General features: G+C 60.4%; 14 protein-coding genes across 14 annotated transcripts; 7 read left to right on the top strand and 7 right to left on the bottom strand.

Moving 5' to 3' along the window:
* Positions 1–251: 251 nt before the first annotated feature.
* On the bottom strand, positions 252–2513 carry MICPUN_52644 (predicted protein; the record flags this gene model as incomplete). Its single annotated transcript, XM_002501155.1, has 1 exon — positions 252–2513. The coding sequence occupies one exon, from the start codon at positions 2511–2513 to the stop codon at positions 252–254; it is 2262 nt and encodes a 753-aa protein (XP_002501201.1).
* A 761-nt stretch (positions 2514–3274) lies between these two features.
* On the top strand, positions 3275–4279 carry MICPUN_57484 (predicted protein; the record flags this gene model as incomplete). Its single annotated transcript, XM_002501533.1, has 2 exons — positions 3275–3324; positions 3394–4279. 2 exons carry the CDS (start codon positions 3275–3277, stop codon positions 4277–4279), a joined length of 936 nt encoding a protein of 311 aa, XP_002501579.1.
* Positions 4280–4287: 8 nt separating this feature from the next.
* MICPUN_90428 (predicted protein) lies at positions 4288–5137 on the bottom strand. Its single transcript, XM_002501154.1, has 2 exons — positions 5046–5137; positions 4288–4898 (listed from the first exon to the last, which is right to left on the bottom strand). The coding sequence occupies exons 1-2, from the start codon at positions 5065–5067 to the stop codon at positions 4462–4464; spliced, it is 459 nt and encodes a 152-aa protein (XP_002501200.1). The 5' UTR covers positions 5068–5137; the 3' UTR covers positions 4288–4461.
* Positions 5138–5274: 137 nt separating this feature from the next.
* Positions 5275–6518, top strand: MICPUN_90425 (predicted protein). The gene is made up of 2 exons (XM_002501532.1): positions 5275–5358; positions 5798–6518. The coding sequence occupies exons 1-2, from the start codon at positions 5299–5301 to the stop codon at positions 6323–6325; spliced, it is 588 nt and encodes a 195-aa protein (XP_002501578.1). The 5' UTR covers positions 5275–5298; the 3' UTR covers positions 6326–6518.
* Positions 6519–7071: 553 nt separating this feature from the next.
* On the top strand, positions 7072–9583 carry MICPUN_99814 (predicted protein; the record flags this gene model as incomplete). Its single annotated transcript, XM_002501531.1, has 3 exons — positions 7072–7172; positions 7321–7379; positions 7467–9583. The coding sequence occupies 3 exons, from the start codon at positions 7072–7074 to the stop codon at positions 9581–9583; spliced, it is 2277 nt and encodes a 758-aa protein (XP_002501577.1).
* Positions 9584–9620: 37 nt separating this feature from the next.
* Positions 9621–10292, bottom strand: MICPUN_57480 (predicted protein; the record flags this gene model as incomplete). The annotated part of the gene is made up of 1 exon (XM_002501153.1): positions 9621–10292. One exon carries the CDS (start codon positions 10290–10292, stop codon positions 9621–9623), a length of 672 nt encoding a protein of 223 aa, XP_002501199.1.
* A 189-nt stretch (positions 10293–10481) lies between these two features.
* Positions 10482–11303, top strand: MICPUN_80714 (predicted protein; the record flags this gene model as incomplete). The annotated part of the gene is made up of 1 exon (XM_002501530.1): positions 10482–11303. A coding segment is annotated over one exon (822 nt), but the record flags the coding sequence as incomplete, so codon positions are not given.
* Positions 11304–12864: 1561 nt separating this feature from the next.
* MICPUN_57478 (predicted protein) lies at positions 12865–13263 on the bottom strand (the record flags this gene model as incomplete). Its single annotated transcript, XM_002501152.1, has 1 exon — positions 12865–13263. One exon carries the CDS (start codon positions 13261–13263, stop codon positions 12868–12870), a length of 396 nt encoding a protein of 131 aa, XP_002501198.1. The 3' UTR covers positions 12865–12867.
* A 248-nt stretch (positions 13264–13511) lies between these two features.
* MICPUN_57477 (predicted protein) lies at positions 13512–15695 on the top strand (the record flags this gene model as incomplete). Its single annotated transcript, XM_002501529.1, has 1 exon — positions 13512–15695. The coding sequence occupies one exon, from the start codon at positions 13512–13514 to the stop codon at positions 15693–15695; it is 2184 nt and encodes a 727-aa protein (XP_002501575.1).
* A 132-nt stretch (positions 15696–15827) lies between these two features.
* On the bottom strand, positions 15828–19424 carry MSH1 (mitochondrial-targeted muts 1; the record flags this gene model as incomplete). The annotated part of the gene is made up of 1 exon (XM_002501151.1): positions 15828–19424. One exon carries the CDS (start codon positions 19422–19424, stop codon positions 15828–15830), a length of 3597 nt encoding a protein of 1198 aa, XP_002501197.1.
* A 1065-nt stretch (positions 19425–20489) lies between these two features.
* On the bottom strand, positions 20490–21830 carry MICPUN_52640 (predicted protein; the record flags this gene model as incomplete). Its single annotated transcript, XM_002501150.1, has 1 exon — positions 20490–21830. One exon carries the CDS (start codon positions 21828–21830, stop codon positions 20490–20492), a length of 1341 nt encoding a protein of 446 aa, XP_002501196.1.
* Positions 21831–21962: 132 nt separating this feature from the next.
* MICPUN_57474 (predicted protein) lies at positions 21963–22994 on the top strand (the record flags this gene model as incomplete). The annotated part of the gene is made up of 1 exon (XM_002501528.1): positions 21963–22994. The coding sequence occupies one exon, from the start codon at positions 21963–21965 to the stop codon at positions 22992–22994; it is 1032 nt and encodes a 343-aa protein (XP_002501574.1).
* A 107-nt stretch (positions 22995–23101) lies between these two features.
* Positions 23102–24406, bottom strand: MICPUN_57473 (predicted protein; the record flags this gene model as incomplete). The annotated part of the gene is made up of 1 exon (XM_002501149.1): positions 23102–24406. One exon carries the CDS (start codon positions 24404–24406, stop codon positions 23102–23104), a length of 1305 nt encoding a protein of 434 aa, XP_002501195.1.
* Positions 24407–24918: 512 nt separating this feature from the next.
* Positions 24919–26899, top strand: MICPUN_57472 (predicted protein; the record flags this gene model as incomplete). The annotated part of the gene is made up of 2 exons (XM_002501527.1): positions 24919–24998; positions 25096–26899. The coding sequence occupies 2 exons, from the start codon at positions 24919–24921 to the stop codon at positions 26897–26899; spliced, it is 1884 nt and encodes a 627-aa protein (XP_002501573.1).
* Positions 26900–27465: the final 566 nt, after the last annotated feature.

Here is a 27465-nt window from a genome sequence, read left to right as displayed (position 1 = left end):
CGGGGTCGGGAGCGATTTGTGCCACTTGAAATGTTTATTATTAGCGGCTAGGAACGCCTCGGGTGATTATTAGCGGTGTTAGTATAGCGTACGAGTACAACAGTCACATTGGGCGTACCTGCCGTGCCTTGACATGAAAGCGGAAGCACAAAAACGTAGCGACGTCTTACAGTCGCGTTGAGTCTCTCCAGCGCCGAAGCGAGTCGACTCGATCTGTGTCGACTCTGACGACGGTGTTGCGTGGATCTTTCTCACGCGGGTGTAATCTTGCTGCGATCCGGGACATGGGCGTTCCTCGAGGACTGATACGTGAGGTATCGGTCCGGCGAGCTCACCTCGATGGCCTGCCCGTTGAAAACAAAGTTTCTTTGTGATTTGACCTCCCTGGCCGTCGAGCAGTCTTCAAACTGAACGAAAGCAAAAGCGACGGGGGCGGTTGGTGTCGAGGGTTTGGTATCGCCGTCCCTGTTAGGAAGTTTGACCGTCACCTCGGTGTTCAGGACGTTGCCGAAGGAGGAGAAGAAATCGTGCAGCTCATCGGCGTCGGTGCCGACGCCAATGCCCTCCACGGCGACAACCGCAGAATCAGGCGACCGAGAGCCCCCATCGTACGAGTGTCGCTTGGGCGCGCTGGAATCGGACGTCATCGACGTGTCCGATGCGTCGGAAAGCCTGCGAAGCCTGCCGAGGGCTCGCTTGACGGGTGACATGGGCATTTCTGACGCGCTGGGCGTCGGCAGGCTGGTGGACCTCATGAGTGTTGGCGACGTCGGCGGCGCGAGCGTGGCACCCTCGAACGTCAGCTTAGTCCTCACGCGCGGCGGCGACGGTCGGGCGAACCCGTCCATCGCGGTGGGTGAGAGAGAGAGGAAAGTCGCGTCCTGGCATTCCTCGTCGAGCTCCTCGTCGATGGATCCCGGGTCGATGCTGCTGGATCTGCTATCCGGCTGCAGGCCCACGCCGCCAGGAGCCGAGTTCGCTGAGCGGAGTTCAACCTCCGCATCGATCTTCGCCCACGTCTCGTCCACGACGCGGGTTTCGCCGCGCACCTCGATCGCCAATCTTCGGGTTCGTTTACTCCTCCTCACCCTGATTCGCACCAGTGCGCCGGTCTCATCCATGATCTTTCGGAGGAACTCCCCGCCATCGGTTGCGATGAAGCTGGCTTTGGTGTAGTTGATCTCCTTGCTGATCATCACGATTCGGCCAGATTGGACACCTCCGCCGCGCAGCGTGCTCACGGGGGACTCGGACACCGTGAATTTACCGTCCAGGTTGCCAGAGTTCCTCGGAGTGGTGAGAACCGATCCGGAGTTGGAGGACGTGAGGGACGAGCCGAGCTGCGATTCCGACGTGTCATCCTCCATCACCATCGACTGCATTTCTGCCGCGAGGTCATCCGCCGAGGATTCGGATCCGAGCTTGAACATCTGCTGAGATGAACCCGATTCAGACTCGTCATTCGATGCTGCGGCGCCTTGATTCTTCTTGACGCTGCCGACGTTGACCATGAAGCCCTTGCCAAAGTTCACCACCTTTTTCGCCTTGAGCTCCTCCGCATTCGCCACGTCCGCAAATGTGATGAAGCCGAATCGTTTAGACATGCCTGTGCGTGGGTCGAGCACTAATTTTACGTCGTCGATCTGCCCGTAGCAAGAGAAGAATCGAAACATGTCGGATTCCGTCGTGAGCCTGGGGAGACCGCCGACAAAGACCTGCCTCTCGCGCAATGCGGCAGAACCCATCCCCCGCGGAGACCTCTGTGGACTCCACCTTCCGCCCCGCGCCGCCGTCGGAGATGCCGGAGGCGTGATACCGTACAGGCTACTGTGCATCGCAGCTGCGTAGTGGGCGTGTTGTGCCTGCTGCATCGCGTGCGCGTACTGAGCCGCCTGGGCGTAGTGAACCTGCGCCGCGTACTGAGCCGTGTACGGGTCGTACGGGTCGTAGTATCCAACAGGTCCGGGGTGCGGATAATAGGCATACGGGTCATAGGGCGCCGCAGCCGCAGCAGCCGCGGCGGCCACAGCGTGGACGGTACCCGGACGGTACTCTTGCGAGTGTTGGTCCCCCGAGGACGCGCTTCCCGAGTTTGACGATCGCCGCGCCTTACCCTTCTCCGCCTCCCCGATTCGCATCGCACTCTCGCCTTCGCCGGCGCTCAACGTCCCAGCCTCCAGGGCCTTGACCGCCTCCTCTTCCGTCCCGAAGCGCACGAAGCAGAATCCCCGGTGTGACGGGTGGAAATCGTCTGATTTCTTCTCCCCGGACTTCTTGCGCGTGTGTCGCATCAGGTGCACGTGCTCCACAGAGCCGAATCTCGACATGAGCTCCGCAATCTTTGGCTCGTCGAGGTCCTGCGGCACTCCACCCAGGAAAACCGTCTTGGGGTCGTCCACCTCGTCGGAGCGCCGGGACGGCGACGACGAGGTGGACGCCTCGGATGGACACGGCGACTCATTCAGCGACGGAATCTCGCTCTCGTGCGCGTCCTCGTGCGACTCGACCTGCATCGTGTCCTCGCGCCCGGCGTTTTAGCGTGTACTCCGTGTACAAGTTGTACTACGCTGTATTCGCCCAGCAGCTGGCCCCGTTCCTCACCGGGGCCTCGGCCAGCGGAGCTGCGGAAGGGAGGAAAACGACGATGGTCAGGTTCGCGCGTGATGCGGCGGAATCGACGGGACGACGAAGAACGCCGCCCGCGGGACATGTGGGGGGCGACCTCGCGGGAAAAGGCGAAACCGACGATTGGAAGCTCGTCCCGGAAACTTTTTTTTCGGTCCGGAGGTGCGCGAATGCACGTTGCCGGACGGAGGGGTTGGACGCGTTGATCACCTTCGTTCGCGGCTCGGTACCTTGGAACTGGTCGTGCTCTCCACGGATGCTCGTTCGAGCTTCCTCTCGACCGCCACGCTGGATCCGCGAGGCGCGGACCCGCTGTGTTCGATCGCCGATGCGGGCAACAACTTTTCACCTTCGGGATTTTATTCCACGTCAAATCCACGTGGCGAAAGCCAATTTACCCATTTTACGTCAATCATCTTTCCCGACGTATGGGCAAACAGTATCGGTTCTCGAGGCACGTTGTCCTTTATTATGTATTTGCGATTCTGGGCAACGGTGTTACAAGTGCATCGACAGTGCATTTCACCTGGTATCGGCCGCGAGCACTCTCCCTCTCGGCACCGACGCGTCCTGGTATTCCTTTTCGCGCGGTTCGCCGGTGGCCATGGCGCGCTCACCCTCAAGTTGAAGACCGTATCGTGACCCCGCGATGGCGAGCCGCGCTCGTATCCTGGCTTTGCGCGTGGCCAAGGACAAGTGGTGCGTCCCGATCACTCCCGTGCCCTTCTCGACCCGGTCAAGCTGACCGCCTCGTCCGTTCCCGCACAGGATGTTCCACGCGCGCGCCGTGCCGGAGACCTCATACGAACGCGCCTCCGAGGTCGCCGCCGCTCTGGCGATCGCCAACGCGGGTCCAGAGAAGATTCTTCCCCGGTTCGCGGCGCGATGGGTCGCCAGGACCAACGCGTGGTGCGCCGAGACATACGCGCAGTGGGGAGAGCAGCCCATCGGTTCGTGGAGACGACGACTGCGGGACCTGGGCGCGTGGGCGCTGGACAGGATACCGCCCGAGGAAACCACGCTCGGAGGGCTTCCCCCGGTGATATCGAGCGTCGAGGTCGCGTACCCGCAGTCCGCGGACGTTCGCGTCGTCCAGAGGCTGCTGCGCGAAGAGCTTCTCGGCGCAAAGGCGGACCTGACGAGGCGACGCGCGTGGACAAACGCGGGGATCGCACCGCTCCTCCTGCCGCTGATGCTGACCCCGCTCTCGAACGTGCCCATCTACTGGATCGGGTGGAGAGCATGGACGCAGATGAGGGCGTCTAAAAACGGCGTCGCGGCCAGGGACTTTCTAGCTAGTTCGGCGCCGCTCGCGGGTTACGACGGGTACGACGCGTCCAGCATCACCACCAGGTGCACGAGGCTGGACGACGAGACATACGCCGAGGACGGCGACACGGTGTGCTGCAGGGTCGAGAGCACCGGGGCGGGGCCGCGCGTGATGTTCGTTCCGTGCGCGCTGTTGGACGCCGCGGACGAGCCGCTGCGCGCGTGTAACCGGGCCGGCGGAGTGGCTAGCTCGTTCCAGAGTATTCACGAAGACACTGAGAGGGGTTTGTCCAGGCTGGACAGGGTCGTCGCGCCGGGAGCTTCGGACCTGGCGAGAAGGTACAGGAGAGCCAGGGCGTTGGGTGGCGGCAAGGACGCGGGTTAGGATAGATTAGGACAAGGATAGTAATCTCGCCATAGTAAGATTAGCGGTGGGTTGGAAACTGTTGAATACTGACAAAGTCCAAAGATCGTCGAGTGCGCTCTCAATTCCTTGCCCGCGTTGACAGTCCCTCTCCCTGTGTTATCGACAGCATCACCAGCGTCGACCGACCGTCGGTAAGATACTTACTTCTGGTAGACGTAGGTGAGGCCGCACTTGCCGCAGTAGTGGCGGTCGAAGTGGTTGGCCATGAAGACACCCGCGCCGCACTCGGGGGCGGGGCACTCCTTGCGCAGGCGGGTCACCTTGCCGGCGTCGTCAACCTTGTAGAGCTTGAGGAACGCGAGCTTGACCTTCTTGTGCACGTGCTTGACCTTCTTGGGCTTGGTGTACACCTTCTTCTTGCGCTTCTTACCGCCACCGCGGAGACGGAGCACGAGGTGGAGGGTGGACTCCTTCTGGATGTTGTAGTCCGCGAGGGTGCGGCCATCCTCGAGCTGCTTGCCCGCGAAGATCAGGCGCTGCTGGTCGGGGGGGATGCCCTCCTTGTCCTGGATCTTGGCCTTGACGTTGTCGATGGTGTCGGAAGACTCCACCTCGAGGGTGATGGTCTTACCGGTGACTGAAAGGGAGAGGGGCAAGGGAGGGATCTCGGTCAGCAAGGGCGCCGAGGTGGTGGAAATTGGGTGCGATGGAAGAAAAGCCCTAGCGACCGGCGGGCCGGAATACGCGCGGGACGCGGAATGCGCGACGGAGGCGGGGCACTCACGGGTCTTGACGAAAATCTGCATGTTTGCTTGGTACGTTGCTCGGCACTAGTGCGTCGTCGCGACGTTAGAAAAGGGTGAGCGGCGCTGCCGGCGGGCGCTCTTATACCGCCTCTTCCTGAAAATAAGCCCACCATTTTTTTCATCTCAAAGTTTACGCGAAGCCCTCGTTTCTGGCTGGCGACCAACAAATAGCGAAAAAGCGCAGCCCGGGCGCCCTCTTCTACTAGCGCAAACGACCCACCATCGGAAAGAATGGCGGTCGCTCCTGCTGAGATCAAGCTCTTCGGCAAGTGGTCCTATGAGGATGTCGAGGTACGTCGCGCGACCGCGTCCGCGGCGCGCATGAGCACGCTCACGCGCGAAAGATTTATCTAGGGTTTAGTTTTTTGCGGTTCAAGGCCGGGATCGACCGAACGCGCGGCCTTCCGGTCGCGAGGACGATCGTCCCGGGCCTTGAGGGGCTCGGACATTGAGTCGAAGATCCATGCGTGGACTTCTTTTGGCCGGATCCGGCGTCCGGCGCATCCATATCGCCCCGTCGCGGGCGTGATTCCGGGCCCTCAGCAAACCCGAGATGGTTTTCCCCGTGTTGGCCGGGCTGAACGAAAAGGACAGTCGCGAAGCGCTCCGAGCGTTCGCGAGCGTCTCTCGTCCATCCATCGCATTCTCTGTTAATGTTGCCGGGCGTACCCGCGCGATTCTCGCGAGTTTCATCACGCTGACGACTCTCCCCTTCTCGCTCCCACCGCAGATCAACGACATCTCTCTCGAGGACTACATCGGCGTCAAGTCCAAGCACGCCGTGTACGTTCCCCACACCGCGGGCCGCTACGCGCAGAAGCGCTTCCGCAAGGCGCAGTGCCCCATCACTGAGCGCCTCGTGAACGCGCTCATGATGCACGGCCGCAACAACGGCAAGAAGCTCATGGCCGTGCGCATCGTCAAGCACGCCATGGACATCATCCACCTCCTCTCCGACCAGAACCCCATTCAGGTTATCGTCGACGCCATCATCAACGCGGGCCCCCGTGAGGACGCCACCCGCGTCGGTTCCGCGGGTGTGATTCGCCGCCAGGCCGTCGACATCTCCCCCCTCCGCCGCGTCAACCAGGCCATCTACCTCATCACCACCGGCGCGCGCGAGGCTGCTTTCCGCAACGTGAAGACCATTGCCGAGTGCCTTGCGGACGAGCTCATCAACGCGGCGAAGGGCTCCTCCAACTCCTATGCCATCAAGAAGAAGGATGAGCTCGAGCGTGTGGCCAAGGCCAACCGCTAATCGACGTGTTGGAGACGAGGCGGGGGTGGTCGTCGGCTGACGTTAGGTCGGCTGACCTCCCCGCTCACTGGGGGTGTTTATGGGTTTGGTAGTGGCTCTTTGAGCGTCGCGAGCGAGCTTGGCGGTGCGCAGGAATGTGATGACGTTCCCTTGTAATGAAGTAAGCTCTCGGACGGCGGGTCCACTTTTTAAATCGTGTCGTGTCGCCTCCCCGTTCCTTGGCCTCTTGCCGCGGTCCTTGTCCCCCTTCGAAGCCGGAATTCTATTACCCTTTTGATTTGTCATTTTACCGCAAGCTTCCAGTGCGAATCACTACCAGGAATCGGCGTTGAACACGAACTTTTTTCTCTTCTCAATACCACCTTCGAGGGTACTCCCCATACAGACTTGGAAGATCTGGAATCGGTGACAGAAAAAGTTTCAGACTGCTGGACGGCGTCGTACGGCCTCAGGTTTCGCGACCACGAGACAGACAAACCGAGGCTGGCAGATTTTCGCACTGCACGCCACGCGGTCGGAGCGGTGGCTCGCCGTCGGGCCGGCTTGGGACCGCGCGCTAGGCGTCCCATTATTCCCAGAGACGTGGGTCGGAGCGGATAAGTGGCGCGTGGGGGGCTGTATCGTGGATCGTGGTCCCCGCATTTGTGCCGGATACCATCATCCGGCCCGACCGACAGACTGGACACACTTCTTGGTATCTAAACGGAAAAAAACCCCGAGGGGAGAGGAGGGTGTAGAGCGCCGCTATGCCGCCGCTTCCGACCTTCAGGGTTTTGTCCAAGGTAGATCTGAAGATAGCGACTCGCAACTTCAGGAGCGATGAGAGGTTTGGCGAGGAGGGTCCGAGGTGAGTGCTCGGCCGCAAGAATCGAAATCTTGCTTGTATAGGGGCGGATTCAACTTTCGCCCCGCTCGTCCCCACAGCAGTCAACAGCCACGATTTGTTCTCTAACTGACCGTATGAACGTCCCAACACTTGGTGTTTTGTCTCGCAGCGGCATCACTTACAAGGGGAAACTGGGAGAGACGGCTATCGCGGTCAAGGTGGCCAGCGGTGAGTCAACCAAACATCTCAGACTCTAGCCCCAAAAGTAGCCCATCCTCCTTGCTGAACCCGACCCTGTTCACGCTCCGTCCGCAGGCTCAGGCACGGGGATCGACAAAGATCCAACCGCGCGCGACTTTATGAAAACCCTGATCCTGAAGCAGCCCCCCAGCCACCCGAACGTGGTGCCAATCATGGGAATATCGCTGGACGGGGGACAGTGCGTGATGTCCGCGCTCGCGCCGGGCGGAACGCTCGAGTCGCGGCTCACGCAGCTGAACTGGTTTCAGAGGCTGAAGGTAGCGCAGGGTGCGTTCACCGGACTCGCGGCGTTGCACAAGGCGGGAGTGGTCCACGGAAACCTGAAGACCACGAACGTCTTCGTGGCTCCCGACGGCCTGGACGGGCTGGTGGGCGACTACGCGGCGGGGCGAAGGCCGGATTTCGAGAAGATGGCGCCGAGTGTGCTCAACTACTACGATCCAGAGTTCGTCAAGGGCAACGAAGCGACGAACGAATCCGACGTGTACTCGCTCGGCATCGTCCTCCTCGAGCTTCTGGCGTCCCAGAAGGACGGGGAGGTTCCCGCGGTCCAGAACGGGGGCGATCGCGGAGGCGGACCCCTGGACGAGTTCGCAGATGCCGCCGCTTCGGGAGGCTGGCCGGAGGACGTGGCGAGAGAGGTCATCGAGCTCGCGGCGGCGTGCGTGAGACCCAACGCCAGGCGGAGGAAGAGCGCGGATATCATCGCCAGGGCGCTGAAGCAGATTGCCCAGGACGAGGTGGACGAGGCTGGAAACGTGGTGACGCTGATGCGGCTTGCAGACAAGGCGTGCGGCACAGCGAGGGATCAATCCGCCAATCTGCCAAGGTTCGACAAGATGCGCGCGAGGGAGAGGGCGCAATTCGAGTTCGCGGCGCTTAAGCTTCAGGCTAGGTGGAGGGGAAGGGTCGCGAGAAGACGGTTCGAGAAGCTCAAGAGATCAGGAGCTTCGTCGCAAGTTGTCTCCGACGAGAGCCTGGACGCAATGTTCACCCCCGAGGAGGTCAAGGCTGCCGTGTTCATCCAGACCAGGTGGCGAGGCATAATGGCGAGGAAAAAAACCCGCAAGCTGATTGCGCAAAAGAAGGGTGTCGCCCTTCAGGAAGAAGATGCCAGCACCGCCCTGACCAGGAAACAGCTCAACGAGATGGCCCTGGCGGAGCAAGAGGCGGAGGAGCGCGAGATTTTGCACGCGGAGATTTTCGGCCGCATAGCCGCCATGCTCGCGGATGGTGACCTGGAGGTTCAGAGGGTGGGTGCCACCGCTCTCGCGATTTATACCGACAGGGACGAGTCGCCCGATCCGACGGAGGCGGCGAATTGCGCTGTCAACGCCGGGGTTCTCGGACCCCTTGTGCATGTGTTCACCTCCAGGAACCAGGTTGCGGTGATGGAATCCGCGAGGGCGCTGGAGAACATCACCGTGGAGTTACCCGCGGAACAGAATCGCGCGTTGCGTGCAGGAGCGCTGGAGGCGTGCCTCAGGCTCATCGCGGATAGCTCTCACCCGGTCACCCTCAGAGCGAGCGGTGCGAGGGCGCTCAGGGGTCTGTTGCTCCAGAACCCACCCGCGTGTCGACGAGCCGTAGAGAAGGGTGCGCTCGACGCCCTCACCGCGCTGATGCAGGTCAAAGACCCAGAGGCCCAGAGCTCGTCATCCGCGGCGCTCGCGGGCCTCGCGGATGCTGACAGCGAGATCCTTCAGAAACTTGGGGTCGAGCGGCTCGTGGGCATGGCGGTGAGAGCGCGGGATGCGCCAATGCGCGCGGCGACAATCGCGTTTGTTAGCAAGCTCGCGAGAGACAGCGACACGCACGAGGAGATCATAGCGGCCGGAGGATTAGAGCTACTGATCGGTATGATCCTGCGCCTGAACGAGGAGGCGGTTTGGGGTTTGGCGTCGATGTCTTCGGTCGAAGATAACTGGGCGCAGATCGCCGAGGTGATGACTGTGGACGCGTTCGGAGCGCTCAAGGATCTCATCGAGTTGGGCGGCGACTATGGAAAGGAGGGGGCGGCTTGGGCGTGCTGCTACCTCGCAGGACATCCGAGTCTGCAGGTGATGATGATCAAGGCAAATGTCCTATTGCCTCTGGTAGGTTTGGTGAAGTCTGGGTCCAGGCGCGTGAAAAAAGCGGCTGAACGTGCCCTCAAGGCTCTAGCATCGTGAGATTTAAAACAATCATTTTTAGCAAACTAAGACGACACTACAGCTCCGCTTCCGGCCTCCGGTACTGTTTTGGCATCCGCCTTTTCCCGTCCACGAACTCTGGCCTGTTTTTCTTCGTCCTCCGCTCGAAGATGTTGTCGTGCGAGATTCCGTCGATATTCACCTTGAGGTTCCCAGCCTCCGCCTGCTCCATCACCCACGGGACCACGCGCTTCCCAACCTTTTTTAGCAGGGACTTGCCCGCCCACTCCATCCATCCCTGCTTCTTCGGGTCCCTCTCCCCGCCCAAGATTTGGTGGATCAGGTCGTCCAGCTTGTCTGCGTCCTGCATAAATCCCTCGAGTTCTTCCAGGAACGACTCGAACATGGCCGCCGCGTCCTCGGCTGTGAACGTCCCGGAGGACCACTCGTCGCCGCCTCCGCCAGACCTGGCGAACGTGTCGTACGACCTGCGTTTCGCGGGGTCGCTCAGCACCGAGTACGCCTCCGATATCTCGATGAACTTGCTCTGGGCGTCGGGATCCGAGTTCTTGTCCGGATGCCACTGAAGGCTCAGCTTTCTGTACGCAGCCTTCAGATCCTTCGCCGAGGCTGATCTATCCACCTCCAGCACCCTGTAGTAATCCTTCGCCGCCGCATCGGCATAGTGCACAGTCGCGGAGGCGAACAGCGCGAGAAAGAGCACGCCGTATAAGCTACGAGACTTCATGCCGTGATAAACGTTTTGCGCGTGGGCGCGTAGTGCGGGCGACGTCGGTACTTGTAAAGGCGTCTCTTGAGAAAATCGCCGCGGCTGAGAAAATCGCCGCGGCAAATATCCGTTTACAGTTGACCGTTTCATCACAAGGCGCAGCGGGCGGAGGGCGCGGGGGGTCGTGGGGTATCGAGTTTGGCGATCATGACGGTTGTGGGGGAGTACGAGCTCATACGTAAGATCGGGGAAGGCGGCTATGGCAAGATATTCATCGCGCGGCGCGTCAGCGGAAACGGTCCATCCTCGGAGGTGGTGCTGAAGCAGGTCAAGCTGCCGACTCGCAAGCAGGATCGAGAGATGTGCCTGAGGGAGGTGTCCATCATGAAGGGCGTCCACCATCCGTGCATCCTGGAGTGTAAGGAGTCATTCGTGCACGGCTCGAATATATTCATCGTCATGCCGCACTGCACCGGCGGGGACCTCTACTCGTTGCTCGCGCGTCAGCGCAAGAAGAAAAGGCGACTGCCCGAGGAGGTCGTGGTGGACTGGTTTGCGCAGATCGTACTCGGGGTGGAGCATCTGCACAGCCACAACACCTTACACAGGGACCTGAAAAGCCAGAATATATTCCTCAGGCGCGACCATCTGGGGCCGGGGGACAGGGGGGGCGGGGGTAGGAGCCGAGTTGCTCTGGGAGATTTTGGCATCGCCAGGGAGCTTCAGTTCAACAAGGTCGCGGCGCAGACGTTCATCGGCACCCCGATCTTCATGTCCCCCGAGATGCTGAGAAAGGCGCCATATGGGCATAAAGCCGATGTGTGGGCCGTGGGATGCGTCCTGTACGAGATGATGGCGCTGACTGAGCCGTTCCGCGCCAAGACGATGGAGGGGCTGATGCGACTGGTTCAGCACGGGCAGCCGCCCGAACTTCCGAACGCATACAGCGACGAGCTGAAGGGCATGTGCATGCGAATGTTGAGCAAAGATCCCAACGAACGCCCGAGCGCCGCAGAACTGATTCGGGAGTCGGCGGCGCTCAGAGCTGCGTGCGCGAGCACCCTCTCCGACGCCGGAGCGACAGCCGCGTCCGCCGCCGCCGCGGAGCCGTACCGAGCGGCGCACATGTCCATGGTGTCCGCGTTCGATGCAGCCGCGATGGCGAAGCACAAAGGCGCGCAGATGAATCTACCCGCGGCGGCGACCGAGGATGAACACGCGGAGAGGAGCAGGGTGACCGCGGCGAAGCAGGCAAAGCGTTGCGGCATCCACATAGCGTTTGGCTACCGAGAGGGTGTCAGTCAGGGGAGACCGAATCCGAGCGGGCCAGACCAGGGCGATGCGGTCCGTCCGGTGCGTCCCGCGGTGCGTAAACTCGACGCGATCGCTTCCAACCCGGCCGTGTCGTCCTCGGTCTCGCCGACGGCACAGGCGGCGGCTACAGAGGCGAGCTCGGAATGGATGGTCAAGGCGCCCCGCGGCGCTCTCAGGCCCACTCATCTATCGCCGCCCGGGGTCATGGGCGGGGTACCAGATCGACGTTTGGTGGTACCACCCGTCGTTGAAAGTCCGGGGGAGGCTAAAAGCACGCCGCCCTCCGCCCCCGTCGCTCATGTCGCTCCCCCGGGGATTGCCGTGAAATCACCACCAGCCGCAAATGTCGAGAGAGCTGCGGCGCCAATGGCGGTTCCAGCCCGCCCCCTTGCCGTCCGTCCAGCGGGCGCGAGGAGGGCCGCCGACGATGCACGCGCGCGACGCGAAGCAGCGGAAGAACGAGCCGAACGGCTGCTGTTGAAGCAGGAGCAGCGAGAGAGGGAGCGAAGACAGCTCGAGCACCAGCAGCAGGAGAGAATCAGACGACTCGAGCGGGCATACGCGCCCCGCGGGTCCTCGCCCAAACGAGAGCGCCCCGTGTATCGCGTTCCCCCGGCGCCTCCTCCCTTGCCCGCGCGGGTGCCAAAACCGCAGAGGGGTGGGTGGGGTAGGGATGCGCGATTCGAAGCTCAGCGCGGGGCGCCGCTTCGGTTCCAACGGGAGCTGAGAGCCGCGGTTGGGGGCGGGCGGGGCCGCCACCACGACGCGCAGCCAAAGTTCGCGGACGACAGGGCGGACAGGCAGAGAGTCATCGCCGAACTGGCGGAGGAACGCGCGAGACGAGCGAAAGACGCGGCGAAACGGGAGAGAGAGGCTGAACTCGCTCGGCTTCGCGCGGAGGTTGCGGCGCTTCCGTCAATCAAGGATCCCGCAGCCGTCAAACGAGCGGCGCGGGCGGATCGCGGCGGTGCGAGACGGTTCGGAGATGACCTGCGGAACCACGCAGAGGGCAAGGGTGGCGATATTCGGAGGGCACAATCCCGGTTGGATCCCGTCGCTGAACACCGCTTCGACTACCATCACGCTCGCGAGGTGAACAGGCACGGCGATGTGTTACTCCCCGTCATCGGGAGGCGGAGGTGACGAATGTGAGTTACCAGAGTTGACAATAGTAAGGTCGAGCCACACGCCCGCTACGAGCCCCGTTTCCGTTTTATTTTGTACCGCCACGGTGCCCTCACGCCTCATCTCCCGCCCTCCTGCCGGCTGGCCGGCTTCATTATTGGAACTTTGCCATCGCCTTCTGCTGCTCGATTTCCTTCAGCTTTTGCTGCCCGGACTGACTCTTCGCGAGCTCATGCTTCGTCTTCTCCTTCGACGAACCCTTGACGGCGACTCCCTGCGTGGTCACCCCACCGTGTACCGCGTGCATGTCTGACCAATCCTCGGGCTTGAAGGGTAGCTTCGGATGCTTCGAATCCCAGTGCATCTCCGCCGACTTGATGCTTGGGCTCTGGATGCCGCAGGAGGGGCACTTGAACTTGGCGTGCCCTGCGGCGCCTCCCAGGCGGTCCGCGAGACCCGCTTTTCCGCCTCCCTTGTTTGTGGTTGCCGCCGCAACCTTGCCGGCGATCTCCTTCGCGGTGTGCTTCTTCGGCTTCGCTTTCCCGGCCATGTCGGCGGCTTTGGTGGCTGGAAGTGTGGATTAACGCTCAGACGCGTAAAAGTGGTCGCCGCCATTTCTGGAAGTCGAATTTGGTTTTGCCAACGATGTCTATCATGTTTCACGTACAACACATTTGCATTTACCATTAATCATGACCACTCCTCCTGTGTGCCAATAAGACGTGTTTTCGGCGTCCGTTCAAAAAGCCCCATATCAGAGCATTCCGCGCGGAGGAGAGGCACGGGAGCGGCTCGAAGATGCCGCTGGTTCCGTCCTTCCGGATAAAGCTGGATGACCAAATCCTGCAGGGTCTGGCCACCGTGGGCAAGTTCGACGGGAAGAACCCGTGCCTGACGTGCGCCACGAGCGGGGGCAAGATCTTCGTGTACGACCCCTACAGCAGGCGAGATGAACAGGACACGCCCAAGGTGCGGTACCTGAACATCAACAAGAACATCACGGCGGTGGCGAGCGGGCGGCTGGACCCGAATATTGGCCGCGATATTCTTCTGGTGGGAACAAACACGGACGTGATGGCGTACGACGTCGAGGAGAACCGCGACGTCTTCTTCAAAGAGGTGCCCGACGGTGTGAACGCGATGGTGTGCGGGAGAGTTGGCACGCACAACCAGCAGCCGCTCGCGGTCGTGGGCGGTAGCTGCAACATCACGGGGTACGACGCCGACGGAGAGGAACGCTTCTGGACCGTGACTGGCGACAACGTACGCGCGATGGCCCTGGCGGACGTCACCGGCGACGGTTCCAACGAGCTGCTGGTCGGGTCCGACGACTACGAGATCAGGGTGTTTGCAAACGACGACGCCATCAGCGAGGTGACCGAGGCGGAGAAGGTGGTGGGCCTGGCTCACCTCTCCGGCTCGAGGTTCGGGTACGCGCTCGAGAACGGCACGGTGGGGGTGTACGAGGGCAGGAAGCGCAAGTGGAGGATCAAGAGCAAGAACAGGGTCACGGCGTTCAGCGCGTTTGACCTTACAGGGGACGGACGAAAGGAGATCTGCGTCGGGTGGTCCAACGGAAAGCTGGAGGTTAGGAACCAGGAAACCGGGGAGGTCGTGTACAAGGACTCGTTCAAGTCCCCCATCAGCGCGCTGCTCAGGGCTGACTACCGTCAGGACGGAGGCGGCGACGACATGATATGCTGCTCGCTGGACGGCGAGGTGAGGGGCTACAAGACGCAGGGCGCGTTGGGCGGCGTGGGCTCCCTGAAGGACGACGAGTTCATGGATGAGAACGTCAAGGAGGAGACCCTCGTGGAGCTCAACCAAAAACGCCAAGACCTACTCGCGGAGCTGAAAGGGTACGAGAGGAACACGAGGGCTCTGTACAACGCCGGCGTGGGTGGAGAGACGGAGACCACCGGCACCATCCCGAAAGACACCAAGGTGAACTCGTCGCTGGAGATGAACCCGGAGGAAGGATGCGGTGAGGTGGTTCTCAGCACGAATAACGACACCGTGATCAAGGCCGCGATACTATTCTCGGAGGAGATTTTCGACGAGGAGGCCAGGTTCGTGTACTTCCCAAACCCGCAACGAGTCGCGAAGGTCGCCATCAAACCCAAGAAAGACTCCGCCGCCGACGTTGCCATCAAAGTTCTGGTATCGTCGCGCACCAGCTCGACGTACCACGTGTTCGAGGTCGACTTTCGTCTACCAAGGTTCTGCATGTACTTGCCGCTCAAGGCGCTGCCGCAGGTACCGGCGTCGTCCGTGCAAGTGCGCATCGCAGAGCGGTTAGTGAAAATCGCCAAATGGATCGACGACGCGTTCATGCTGCAGACGTCCCGCGAGGTGGATGATTACTCGGAGGAGTGTGGATGCCACATGGTCTGTCTGAGGGACTCGAAGCCGCTTAGTATTCGAGCCGTGAACGCCGGCGACGACGGGTGCGACGTGGTGGTGCATTGCGACGACATGGACACCTGCGGCGAAGTTATTCAGGACATGACCAAGGCGCTTGGTCTGGGCGACGTGGAGTGCACGGCGGATTTCCCGTACGACATGGAGCGACTGCGCGAGACTCTGACGCGGGTGGATGAATACAACGCGCTGCGGTCCAGACTGGTGACGGATGTGGCGGATGCGAGCAACACGATCAAACACCTTATTATTCGCGCGGAGGATTCACGGATCTTGAAGGATTGGAAGACGATGACGCGCATGTACGGCGAGCTGAGGGACCTGAACCGCGAGCTCATAAGGGAACACCAGAAGCGGGTCGAGAATCACGAGGCGCTTCTGGCGGCACTGCGTGAGGTGAACCAAACTATCCAGAAGGCAGCTAAGCTCAGGGCGGGCGGACCCAAAACCAAGATGGTGGCGGCGTGCAGGCAGGCCATCAAGGTAAACAACGTGCACGCGCTGTTCAAGATCATCCAGCTTGGCGCGGACCTCGCGGAACAAACCGCGGGATTCGAGTAAATAGAATTAGATGCATGGTCTTTTGTGATGAACGACTTAGAATTATGAGCCTCAACTAGCACTCGCGACGGCAGAAGAGTCAACACGCATTTACACTGTGTCAAATTTCATCATAGCATCGCCTACGAGAGGTCATGCCGCTGACCCGAAGCTCGTGTTTCTTGCGTCCGATCCACTCAGTAACGGAATGCCCTCCGCTTTCAGCTTTCGAATCACCCTCGACTCCAACGCTCTTGCGCGGCTCTTGCCGCCACCTTCCCTCGGAACTGCAATGAAAGCGCACTCCACTTCATTCGAGCCCTCTCTCGCTGCCGTAGCTCTGTGCGCTCCGAGTCTGCCACCGAGATCGTCCGTCTCACCACAGTATGCCCAACCGTCGCCGCGTCTGAGAACGTATACGCACGACCACGCCCTCGCTGCGGGTGGAGGCACATCGTCGACATGTACGATCCCAGCTTCGGGCACGGAACCGAGCTCGAGAGCGCCGACGGAGACAAGGAGCTCGCGAAGCGACTCGAGCGGCGGGGCCTCTTCGAGGATCGTCGAGGCTGGCGACGGCTTCTCCTGAAAAGCAGGCGGGGTATTTCCAACCACGACAGTCTCAGGGATTTGTGCGAGCAGCGCCTGGCTTCGTCGCACAACCTCATCGGACACTCCCATATCCGTCGCGGTCTGTAAAGCTAGGCTCTCCCTACATTCCCCGGAGACCATCCGAAGCGTCGGTCGAAGCCTTCCGTCGCGGTCGTCCCGCGTCTCCATCATCATTCTCCTGGCGAATGGCGACAGGTTCAGGCCGAGGTCGAGCACGCCGTGCAGGTGTGTGGCGAATATCCCCCGCGCACCAGATCTGTCAAGTTCCTCCACCACTGCGCCTGCCATAGCAGTACCGTGCCTTGCTTCCGTTCCGCGGCCAAGCTCGTCGATAAAAACAGCGGATTTAGCTGTTACGACGTCCAGCATTTGTCCAACTTCCGCCATCTCAACCGCGTAAGAGCTCAGCCCCTCCGCGGGGGAGTCTGTGGAAGACATCCTGACGATGAGGGAGTCAAAGAAAGGTACGCTCGCGCTTTTCACCGGACAGTGTAGCCCGCATGATGCGAGAAGTGCAGCCGCTGCGGTAGCGCGAAGAACTGTGCTCTTCCCCGCCATGTTCGGTCCGGTCAAAATACTGATACCGTCCAGCAGTACGTCATTCACCACCGCGTCATCTCGATCCATCCAGAAGGGTACCAGGCCCGTCAAGTGCCACGGAGTGGACGCGTCATTCGCTGGAAGAAGCTGCGCGGGTCGCCATCCGCGGCTCACGGCGTGCCTAGCATGCAGAGATACCGCAGTGGCTACGGTGGAGAACGTCGCGGCAGATACCAAATCGGCGACCAATAACTCTAGGTCACCGGCAAGAGCACGAAGCGCTCCGGCAACCTCCTTACCAGCTTCGAATGATGTCACACGATACCTATCAAGCGCGGTCTCGACTGCCAAAGTGGTCCAACGATCTCCGATCTGTTTGCCGTACCGATCCACCGGGTGTTTCAGGTCGATTAAGCCCTCGGCTTGCACACGCTTGGCGACGGCTGCGGGGAGGTGTCGGAGCCAGAGCGAGTTGTTTCTTTGATCGTGCTCAAGGTGGCAGCGATTCACCTTCCGGGTCTGATGTTCCGCATTGGAAGTCTCAATCAACGGCACGAGGTCGCGACCGATGACCTCTGCGAGTTCACGCGCCGCAGTCTCGCACGCATCCAACGCAGACTGCACCCTGTCTCGACGAACACGGCCACGCCACGGTTCGTTGATTCGAAGAAACTGTCTGGGCACATAATCAACCTGCGGCGGTGCGTCCAGACCGAGCGCGAGAGCCTCCAGGTCAGCCTCGGTTTCCCCATCCAGCTCATTGTACTCATCGTCGTCGACCTCGGCGTCGACGTCGATCGAAGTGGCAACCTGCGCGCGAGGTTTCCAATCTCCTTTGTCTAGCACCTCCTCGGCGACGACAGCTCCAATGACTTCTTCGGCTTCCCGGCACGCTTTCACCAGGCTCTCCTTCGTCACATTTCTGCCAGTCTTCAGAGCCGTGGGATTTAACAGAAGCTCGCCCGCGCGTCGAACGACATTTGAGTCGTGTTCCAGCGTTCTTCGCACCGCGCTCGCCATCGCGGAGATTTCGGAGAAGAACACGTGAGTTGCCTCTTTCTTCCAGAGGAGCTTCGTGATTTTCTGCGGTGGAACAACCTCGAGCCTGGGCACCCCCCCATCCGACGGAGACAGCCCCGTGGACATCAGCACGCACGCCTCCGATATTGCCGCGGCTGTATCTCGGGGCGGAGGATGCAGCAGAAGCTCCTGAATGTAGGCACGACACCCGGCAGGTGCGCCCGAGCTCGCGGGTAGCGCGTGCGAGAGGAGCGGAGGCACACTCCTGGTTGGCAGCACGCCGAGTTGCTGCGCGGTTGAGAGCGTGAGCGGGAACGGTCTAGGCCGCTTCGACGCTGCCGCCTCCCTTCCACCGTTGATTCCAACAAACTCGAACGACTGATCCACGGTCATGCCGTACTCTCGCTTGACTAGGTCCAACAGACCCCGTACCGGATCCTTACCGTCGTACCTCTGCTTGCTGTAATCTCCGTCGTTTGTTCCAGCCGAGAGGATGTTTCCAACCTCGAGCCTTAGCCTGCGCGTCTGACCAGCCACGCCCGTGCTCCTTCCAGCGTGACCCGCATCCATCGACGAGTGCACGTAGAGCGGGGGCGCCAGTCCCCCGGCTGCAAGCCTCGCCGCCGCGCTCTCAGATGTGAGCCCCTCGGTCACTGTCACACGACGCAGGTCGGGTTCCACGGCGATGAGTGTGTACCCGACAGCGGTGGACGCGACGCCGATGACGGGCGGCGGTGCGGCGCCGTCGAATTCGACGTCATCACCGTTGTCTGCCGCACCAACAACGTACTGTGGCGAGGCGGGGGTGATGATTGCAGCCACATACCGCTCCTTCGGCGGTGCCCTGGTGCCGTATCTGTGCATCACCGGGACCTCCTCGCAAACCACCGCGCTGAAACCCCTCGAAGTGAGCCTGTCGAGGGTTTCCTGCACCTTGACCAATGGGCATCCAGCCCTGGGAACCCCGGTCAGGCCCATGGGGTTAAGTCCCGCGTGCATGACGAGCATCACCGCATCGTACCCGATTGCCTCGTAGAATTCTCCAACGCGAATCAGGAGAACTTTTCGGGGGTGTTGCGCCTTGACCTCAAGCGCGTAGTCGTACAGGGTCTTCCTCCCGCCGGACTTGCCGCTGCCCTTGGATGCACCTCGAAGGGACGTGTCAACACCGAGGGGGTCCGAGAAGTCCACGCGCTGAACCATGAGCCTGGCGGACTGCTTCACCGACGGCCCAGTGACCTGCGAGATCCAAAACTCCCGATCGTAGACTGCGTCGTCGAAGGGCTCGGTCACTTCCACCGCGGGCGCAGCGCGCTGACGGCGCGCGGACGAGGATGACGCGCGCGGTTTTCGAGCGGCATCCGCACGGATCACGTCGCCGCGGGCTCCTCGGAGGGAACCCGCGAGATACCCGCTCGCGGCGAACGAGCGCCCGCTCGGGGCGCCAACAGTAGTAGGCACTCCCACCCAAGGCAGCTTGGCGGCGAAGACGTGCTCCGCCGCGGCGGGTCGGAGCACACCCACGCGTCTCCAGGCGGCGAGGCCGCGTCTAAACGCGATACCGACACCGCCCGTCATTATTGGCGACGGCGCCGTTTGCATCCGCCGCGGCGGACAGCAGCTGCCGCGAGTGGTAGTGCTCGATCGTGACTTCGCACTTTCAAAAAAATCTTCGGACAGCTGACGAGATGGTTAAGAGAGCCCCGCCCGGGACCCTCGAACGCCACTGAGCAGCCCGCGCATCGGTGCTGGAAGCGTTAGGACGTACGAGTATGTTATGGCGGTGACAACTCGAGCGCGTTCGGTATCCCATCGTGGGACGATAAGATCATCTTCCAGGAGTGGGCCCCGGTCATCGTCGTTCGCGTCCAATGTCGATTTCCGCATCTGCGTCGCGGTGCTCATCCTAGTGACTATCGCGAGCAAGTGCGGCGATGCGCTCGCACCGACCCTAGCGGATCTGAAGCCTTTATTGCTGCTCGCGCTTAACGCTAACGACCTGCATCTCGCCCTCACAGCGGGCCGCACCTTGGTCAGTTCTCTCACCAACCCGACTGCTGCACCCGACCGAACGAGCGAAGCTAAAAAGCACTTCACCTGTCCTCGGTCTACAGGTGCTCCCATACTTTGTCGTTGGCGTCGCGCGGAGGCTGTTGGAGGATCCGGCGTACTATCTACTTGGGCGGAGATACGGGGAACGAGGTGTGAGTTGGCTGGACGGCCTCATGCCTGGCACGGAGGCGGGTTTCAGAAGGTCAGAGCACTGGTTCAGACGCTTCGCCACCCTTGCCGTCGCTCTCGAGCCCGGCGCAGCCGTCTGCCTCCTGGCAGGCACGTCACGAATGTCCCCGGGGTGGTTCGCGACTGTGAACGTGATTGGCACGGTGGTACGCGTCGCGGCGATACGCTTCGTCGGTCGCGTCGCGGCGGGGAGGGTAAACGCAGCGCTTCACTTCCTTGCCGAGTTCCGGACAGCAGCAACAGCTGTGACTGCTCTCGTGTCAACCGCCACCGCAGCGCCGCTCGCGTTCGGTATGGTCCGATGGATACGGGGAAAGTCTATAGGTGTAGCGCAGGCAGAGGTAGTCCGCCGTTAAAGTGCACGTCGCTAGCTAGGAACGTCACCACGCCCATCCTCGTTCCTCACGCGAGGGAAAGTCGAACTCTGAGCGGCCCCTTGAGCTTCTTGTCATTCACGATGATCAACCCGTCCAGTTTCTCTCCGCCGCCGTGCTCCTCTCCCAGCAATTCAGACATCTTCCTCGGTAGGTTGTCCCTTGTCGCTTCTTCAAGAACCCCTCTCATGTACAAGTTAGTCCCGTTGGACGTGCTGATGGACGGTAACGCCACCGTATCTTCAAACTTCTTCACAATCGCATCGATAACATCCGAAAGTGTGGACTCCTTTGGCAACTCCATAGCAACTCCGGGAGAGCACATTGGACAGTCCGGATCCTTCTCGTACGCTACCGTGTGCGTGTAAACCCCATCGCTGCCGTTGTACATCATAAAGTTGTCCATTCCCTTCGCGCACATCGTCGCCATCTTTAGCGCCTCAAGCGCACATTGCCCCGCGATGATCGCGTTGGTGCTCGGAATCGCCGGGATGATGTTCTTCACAACCCCCATCGTGTGATGGAGTGTCACGCCCTCAATTCCAAACGCCTCTGCCCTTCGCATCGCGTTCTCGTAAATCCACTTCATGTGCTCGGGGTCGTCGGCGTCAAACTCCTCGTTAGGCCTTTCATTTCCCCACTGGATGAGATGTGCGTACTCTATGCAGTGCGCCGCGATGCGAGGGGTCTCCGCCAGTGTGCACAGCGGGTACGTGGTCTGCGGAGGGAAAAGCCACATGGTGCAATGGAAGCAAGGCGTGACGCCGGGTAAGATGACCCTCGCGTGGCCTTTCCAACCCTCGGTGCCTCCGTCAATCAGTGGCTTGATTGTGGACTGGTCCGGGGTGCCGTCAGCTTCGAAGCGAAGGAACGAGCAGGCGACGGCGTTCATGTAGCTGCGCGCCTCCAGGGAATCCAAACCCATGATGATGATGTGGAACTGCTGGAACCAATCGTCGTCCTTGTCCTCGATGCGGCAATAGTGCGGAGTGACCGTCACGCCCTCGACACGCTCCATCACCCGCTCCGCCGCTATGATAGCCTTCGGTTTCCCGATGTCGTGCGGACGGAACAAGAACTGGCGGTTCAGGTTGCTGAGGTCTATGGTGTCCATGTCGATGACATCGATCTTCTTAAACCCACTCAGCGCCAGATCCTTCAGCAGCTCGCACCCAAGTCCACCGGCGCCGAGGACCAAGACGTGCATCACGTCCATGAGCACCGATTTTGTGTCTTCTCCGGGTTCGAAGCCAGGGCCGGCCGATGGCCCGTCACGCATGAGCACGTAGTCAAGGTCCGTCCAGCGCCCTACAATGTCGCCGCGATGGTCCCGCTCGATCGACTGCATGTTAACGTCTGGGCCCTCCATCTTTCCGCCCGCGGACGGACCGTGGCGTACCCTAAAACTGAAGCTCAGATCTGTGCCAGGCAACTCAAAAAGCCGTTCGACAGATACGTGGCAGAGGGCGGCGCGCACGAGGGATCCGAGGGAGGCGTCGTCATGGAGGGGGTGCACACATCCGAGCGGAGGTTCTCACGAATAGACAGAGTGTTGGAGGCGTTGCAGAACAGGCAGCAGCGCCCCCCCCAGCCGAAAGAGAAGAAGGCACCCCTCTCGTCCTCTTCCTCCTCTTCCTCCTCGGAAGATGAGCTGGACACTCATGCCGGCGTGCCCACGAAAGAAGAATCCGTGCGGAGCCTTGAGCAGAACGCTGCCACGATGGTGGCCATGGCTGAGATGGCCAAGCTGCGCGTCAAAGCCGCGGGTACGTCGATTCCTTCCAAGGCGTCGATACCCGAGGAATGGACTCGGAAGCAGTCGCCGATTCCGTCGCCGACCCGCCCCGAGCGTCGTCCACGCGACCCGCTCACGTTTTCCGACGACGAGCTCATCACCGAGCTACGTAGGCTACGTGCGAGGCTTAGAAGGGATCCGGAGAACGTCAAGTTCGCCTTCCAGCGCCGGATAGGCAGGAGAGCTCTGACGACTGCGTTGTTGAAAGACGTAGAGGACGCGGCCGCAACAATCATCGCCGCTCACTGGCGCGCAAGGGAGGTTCGCGTCGGGATGCCAGCCTGGCGCGTAGCGGTAGCGCATAGAGACGATGTAGTCTGGGAGAGGCTGCAAGGCGCGCTCATACGATGGCGTAAATTGGCGGCTACGAGAAGGAAACTGAGGATCGCTGCAAGATCCCTTCGTCTCAGGCGCGGCGACCGGGCGCACTATTACATCGGAGACGGATACGTAGACTACGATGGCGACTGCAGAGCGTGGGAGGCACACGAAATAGATGGCGTGGCGGGAGTTGCGGACGCGTTCAGGAGATGGAGGTTCGTGGCGTGGTCGTTCGTGAGGTGGAGAGAGTGGTGCGTATTCGAGGCTGAGAAGGCTTCCTCGAGTTTGGTGGTGAAGAGCAACGGGCAGAAACGCGTGGCTCAAGACAGCGAAAGTTCGGTGTCGTCGGATGAGCCGTCTCGTGGCCACGACGACTTTGCTGGATTCTCGTCGGATGATGACTCTTTCTTTTGGTAGCCAACATAGCACATATGATAATCTTAGTGGAGTCTTCTGTTCGTAAATGTTGATACAATCGGCGATTTGTGCCGAAGACTACAAAGAATGATTGATCTCTATCCCGGTCACGGAAGTTTCAAGCCTCTTGTCACGATCATCTTCCCAACAGCCTTGTACAGCCTCAGCAAGTTCTCGTTTGTCAGAAACTCAATCTTCAAGAGGAGCTGCCCAACGGTCATCAAACCTGGTTGCCGGATGAAATTCGTGATGTACAGGTGGGAAAAAAGAGCCATGACCATCTGGCAATCCATCCGATCGGTGATCCCACCGTGACCGGGGATGGTGTCGCTGAAGTCCTTGATCTTGAACGCCCGCTTGAACCCGGACGCGAAGAAACCTCCGAACGGCGCTATGATGCTCGCAAACGAGGCGAACACGACGGCGTGCACCTGGAACCACGACACCCGCACCGTCTCGAGGCCGAACAAGGCCCTCGCCACCGTCGCGACCCATCCGTGCGGTACCATCCAACCGAGCGCGGATTCGAATCCACCGACGATGGACCCCACCGTAACCTCCTTTGCCACAAACAAGGGGTCGACGTCGCAACCACTGGCACCCCCAAACAGGCGGAGTGGGGACTTATCGTCAACCGGACAAATAAGCCACTCGTACTTCTGCATCCACGCTGCCGCGAAGGGCGCGACGATAAGGGTCACTATGAGACCCCCGATGAACCCCTCCCACGTCTTTTTCGGGGATATCTTGATGAGCGGGGTTCGGCCAAAGAAGAAGCCGCACATGTACGCCGCGGCGTCGTTGAAAAATACAATTGACACTGGGAACACAAACCAAATCATGCCCTCGAGGACGTTCGCCACAAAGCACGAACTCTGCATGAGTATCGTCACGATGATCATGTGCGTCCACGCGAACTGTCCGAACTGGTAGAGATACAGACCCCTGGATCTCAGCGACAGGACGAAGAGCACCAACCCGACCATCCACCCGATGTAGGAGATGAACGAGTGGTGTGCAAACATGAACAGACCGAACGCACCCAGACGCTCCGGATCTTTCACGATGGATGACTCGAGCCATTTGTGCTTCAAAAACCTTCCGTATGTGAAAAAAACCGCGGTCCCGTAGAAGTACCACTGCTGCAGCCGAAACCATGGAACGTCCTTCTCCTTGCGCACCTCCACGGCAAGTGCGAACAACTCTCGAACCATGAGGCCTTGGATGATGAAAATGAGCAAGATGGTGGGGACATGACCGGCAGCGAGCATGGTGACGAATCCTGCGATCATTGCAAACGCCGAGGATGCCCTCGTGACGAGCGATTTCCACTTCGATGGCTGTCCGAGAAAGTGTGGGTGGTGGAAAAAGGTTAGACGGCGTTGTTGTTGACATTCCTCGATTGTTGTCATCGGTAAGTCGTTGGGGGCGCGCGCCGAGAGGCGAAGAATCTCTCACCGCATCGACGAGCAGTTTGCCGCCTGAACCGCCGCTTCCGCCTATCCGCGTTCTCGGACTACCACCGTTCGCCCTCGGGGAGGAGTTCCCACCGTTGGTGTTCCGCGTCTCGATCGGGGAGACATTTCCACGGCTCGCCCTCTGTCTCAGCGCAGGAGGCATCTCGACGTCTTTGTTGACGACCCGGGTTCAATGCGAACGCCGGCTAGCTCGTCTTACGTCTGCCCCGAGCAGCTCAACCGCGATACTCGCGCGACGACTCCTACTCGTCGCGCGAGGCAATGGGCAGCTCGCAAAACCTAGGACGACGAGAAATCAGCTGAGGCTGGCTGCTCGCTGATCGTTCGCAGCTCGTCAAAACAGCACACTTTTCAGGGGCGCAGGGGCTGCGTCCCTCTCCGGGTCTGGAGGTCCCGGTGTTCTCAGAGGAAGCTCGCGGTCCGACGCCAAGGCTACTAGTCGAGCTATGGCGGGCGCCGCGGCTCCGGAGCCTCCATGGCGTGCGTCAGTCGGCAGCAAGAGGTCGACGTCGGACGACGAGATGATGTACGTTTTCAAACCCGCCCTTCTGCCTCCCGATCCTGCCTCCCAATCCCTCCAACTTCGCCGCAACCTCGCTGACCATCTACCCAACAATACGCAGGTCCGTCGACGCACTTGAGCTCTCGGATGCTCTTGGCCTCGCATGTATCCAAGGCGGCGCTTCGAAGCGCTCCAGGATGGAGGAGCAGGTGTTTGGGAAGATGAGCGCGCTGAGTCTTTCGCTCGACATCTCGAACGACGGGAAGGGGCGGGGTAAACTCCGCGGCTCAGGGCCGGCGTCCGGGACGAGAGGGAATAAGAAGCGCGGCGATGGGACAGTTCACGTGAAGCTCGACCTGGGAGCGATGAATCTGGTAGGAGGAGTGGGAGCGCACGTGCCGGGCAGAGGTCGGGTCAACACTCAGGTGCCAAGAGAGCATCTCGCGCAGGGCATCTGGAAGACGATACACGGCAGTGTCGACTCCATAGAGCCGTGGTCATTAGAGATTCGCAGGGCTACCCCGGAAACTGTCCACGGGCTCGAGACCGCTGTTGGGCCGTCTGGGCCGAGCCTGGACTTCACGGACTTCCAGGCGTTGGCGGGCAGGATGAAACACCTCGTGTCTCTCAGCCTTCGATCTGGGAGAGGCGTCGGAGACGAGGGTGCCAAAGCTTTGGCGAGGGCGCTCCATGACGCAGTTCCTTGCCTGAAGACTCTGAATCTCAGTGGAAATAACCTAGGCCCCGAAGCCGCAGCGGCGATTGCGGGGGCGCTGATGAAGGTTCAGGACGAGCCACTCTCGATGCCCCAGTTGGCAAGCGGTTGTGCGTTAGAGGAACTCGACCTCGCGGGGAATCACATCGGGAGCGACGGCGCGTGCTCCCTCGCGGGCGCGCTCGTGGAGGTCGGATGTCCAAGGCTGAAAAAACTGGATCTCACGCACAATGTCATCGGTCCGAGGGGAGCCGCGGCTGTCGCTGAGATCTTCCTTGGGCAAGCACTGAGGGGCGAGGGCGACGGGAACCACACAGCGCACCGCCGCCATTCCCACCAACGCGGTTACGCGCTCGAGGAGTTGAATCTGCGGCACAACGGAATAGGAGACTCTGGCGCGAACTCGATTGCGAACGCGATCACTGAGGCTGCCAGGCTTAGGGCAAAGACCAGTGGCCCTTTGATGAGCGGGCAAAGCAGTTTTGTTTCCCCGGGCCTCCTTGATGATGCCAGGTACGAGCCACACTGCCTCAGGGCGCTTCGATTGGGTTTCAACGGGATCTCAGCTGTCGGCGCACAAAGCCTGAGTGAAGCGCTGAACGCGGCTGTGCGTGCTGCGAGATTATCGCTCGGCGATGATGCAGCGAAGGACGCACCATGTGTGCGCGAGCTCGACTTGGCGTGCAACTCGATCGGGCCCGACGGTGCCAAAGCTTTGGCAAAGGCGCTCGACGGCCTCGAGGAACTTGACCTCGGAAACAATGGCATCGGTGACGGCGGCATTAAGTGGCTCGCTAAGGCTCTAAAGGAGAACACGACCCTTAGGAAGCTGATCGTGTCGGGGAACAACGTGACCGCCGAGGGCACTTTTTGGGTCGCGGAATCAATGTCAACGAACCAAGACCTCAGGCATCTGGACTTGGGATCGAACGAAATCGGGGATGCGGGCGCTAAGGACATCGCAGAAGATCTGCGAGATAACACCGGCCTTCACTCTCTGATTTTGAGAAGGAACGGAATCGGCGACGAGGGTGCCCTCGAGCTCTGCAGCGCACTGGATCCAGTTGCTCTCGACACGCGTCAGCAAAAGACAAATGCCTACCTGACTGAGCTGAGCTTGCGTGGGAACCTCATATCCGACAAGGCCGCCATCGAGGTGAAGCGAAGGGTGGGGCTCAGGATGGACGTTGAGCTGCAGCAGCGCTACTGAGCTCGTGCGTGTGTTGTATCGGATCTATAGCTACTTGTATCATACCTTGGAAGGTATCACATACAAACAGAAAAAAGTGTCACACGTTCAACGTTTCTGTCCACGCGAGTTAGGGTTTAGGGTTTAGGGTTTAGGGTTTAGGGTTTAGGGTTTAGGGTTTAGGGTTTAGGGTTTAGGGTTTAGGGTTTAGGGTTTAGGGTTTAGGGTTTAGGGTTTAGGGTTTAGGGTTTAGGGTTTAGGGTTTAGGGTTTAGGGTTTAGGGTTTAGGGTTTAGGGTTTAGGGTTTAGGGTTTAGGGTTTAGGGTTTAGGGTTTAGGGTTTAGGGTTTAGGGTTTAGGGTTTAGGGTTTAGGGTTTAGGGTTTAGGGTTTAGGGTTTAGGGTTTAGGGTTTAGGGTTTAGGGTTTAGGGTTTAGGGTTTAGGGTTTAGGGTTTAGGGTTTAGGGTTTAGGGTTTAGGGTTTAGGGTTTAGGGTTTAGGGTTTAGGGTTTAGGGTTTAGGGTTTAGGGTTTAGGGTTTAGGGTTTAGGGTTTAGGGTTTAGGGTTTAGGGTTTAGGGTTTAGGGTTT

The sequence above is a fragment of the Micromonas commoda genome, chromosome 4 (genome assembly GCF_000090985.2).
Source record: "Micromonas commoda chromosome 4, complete sequence".
In the NCBI taxonomy this organism is placed as follows: domain Eukaryota; kingdom Viridiplantae; phylum Chlorophyta; class Mamiellophyceae; order Mamiellales; family Mamiellaceae; genus Micromonas; species Micromonas commoda.
This window is presented reverse-complemented; position numbering and strand designations above follow the sequence as displayed.

Coding starts and splice junctions, on each gene's coding strand:
- MICPUN_90428 (XM_002501154.1), bottom strand. CDS start 5,067: ATGCAGATTTTCGTCAAGACCC. Junction 4,899..5,045: donor GCAGATTTTCGTCAAGACCC/GTGAGTGCCCCG, acceptor TCTCCCTTTCAG/TCACCGGTAAGACCATCACC.
- MICPUN_90425 (XM_002501532.1), top strand. CDS start 5,299: ATGGCGGTCGCTCCTGCTGAGATCAAGCTCTTCGGCAAGTGGTCCTAT. Junction 5,359..5,797: donor GGTCCTATGAGGATGTCGAG/GTACGTCGCGCG, acceptor CTCCCACCGCAG/ATCAACGACATCTCTCTCGA.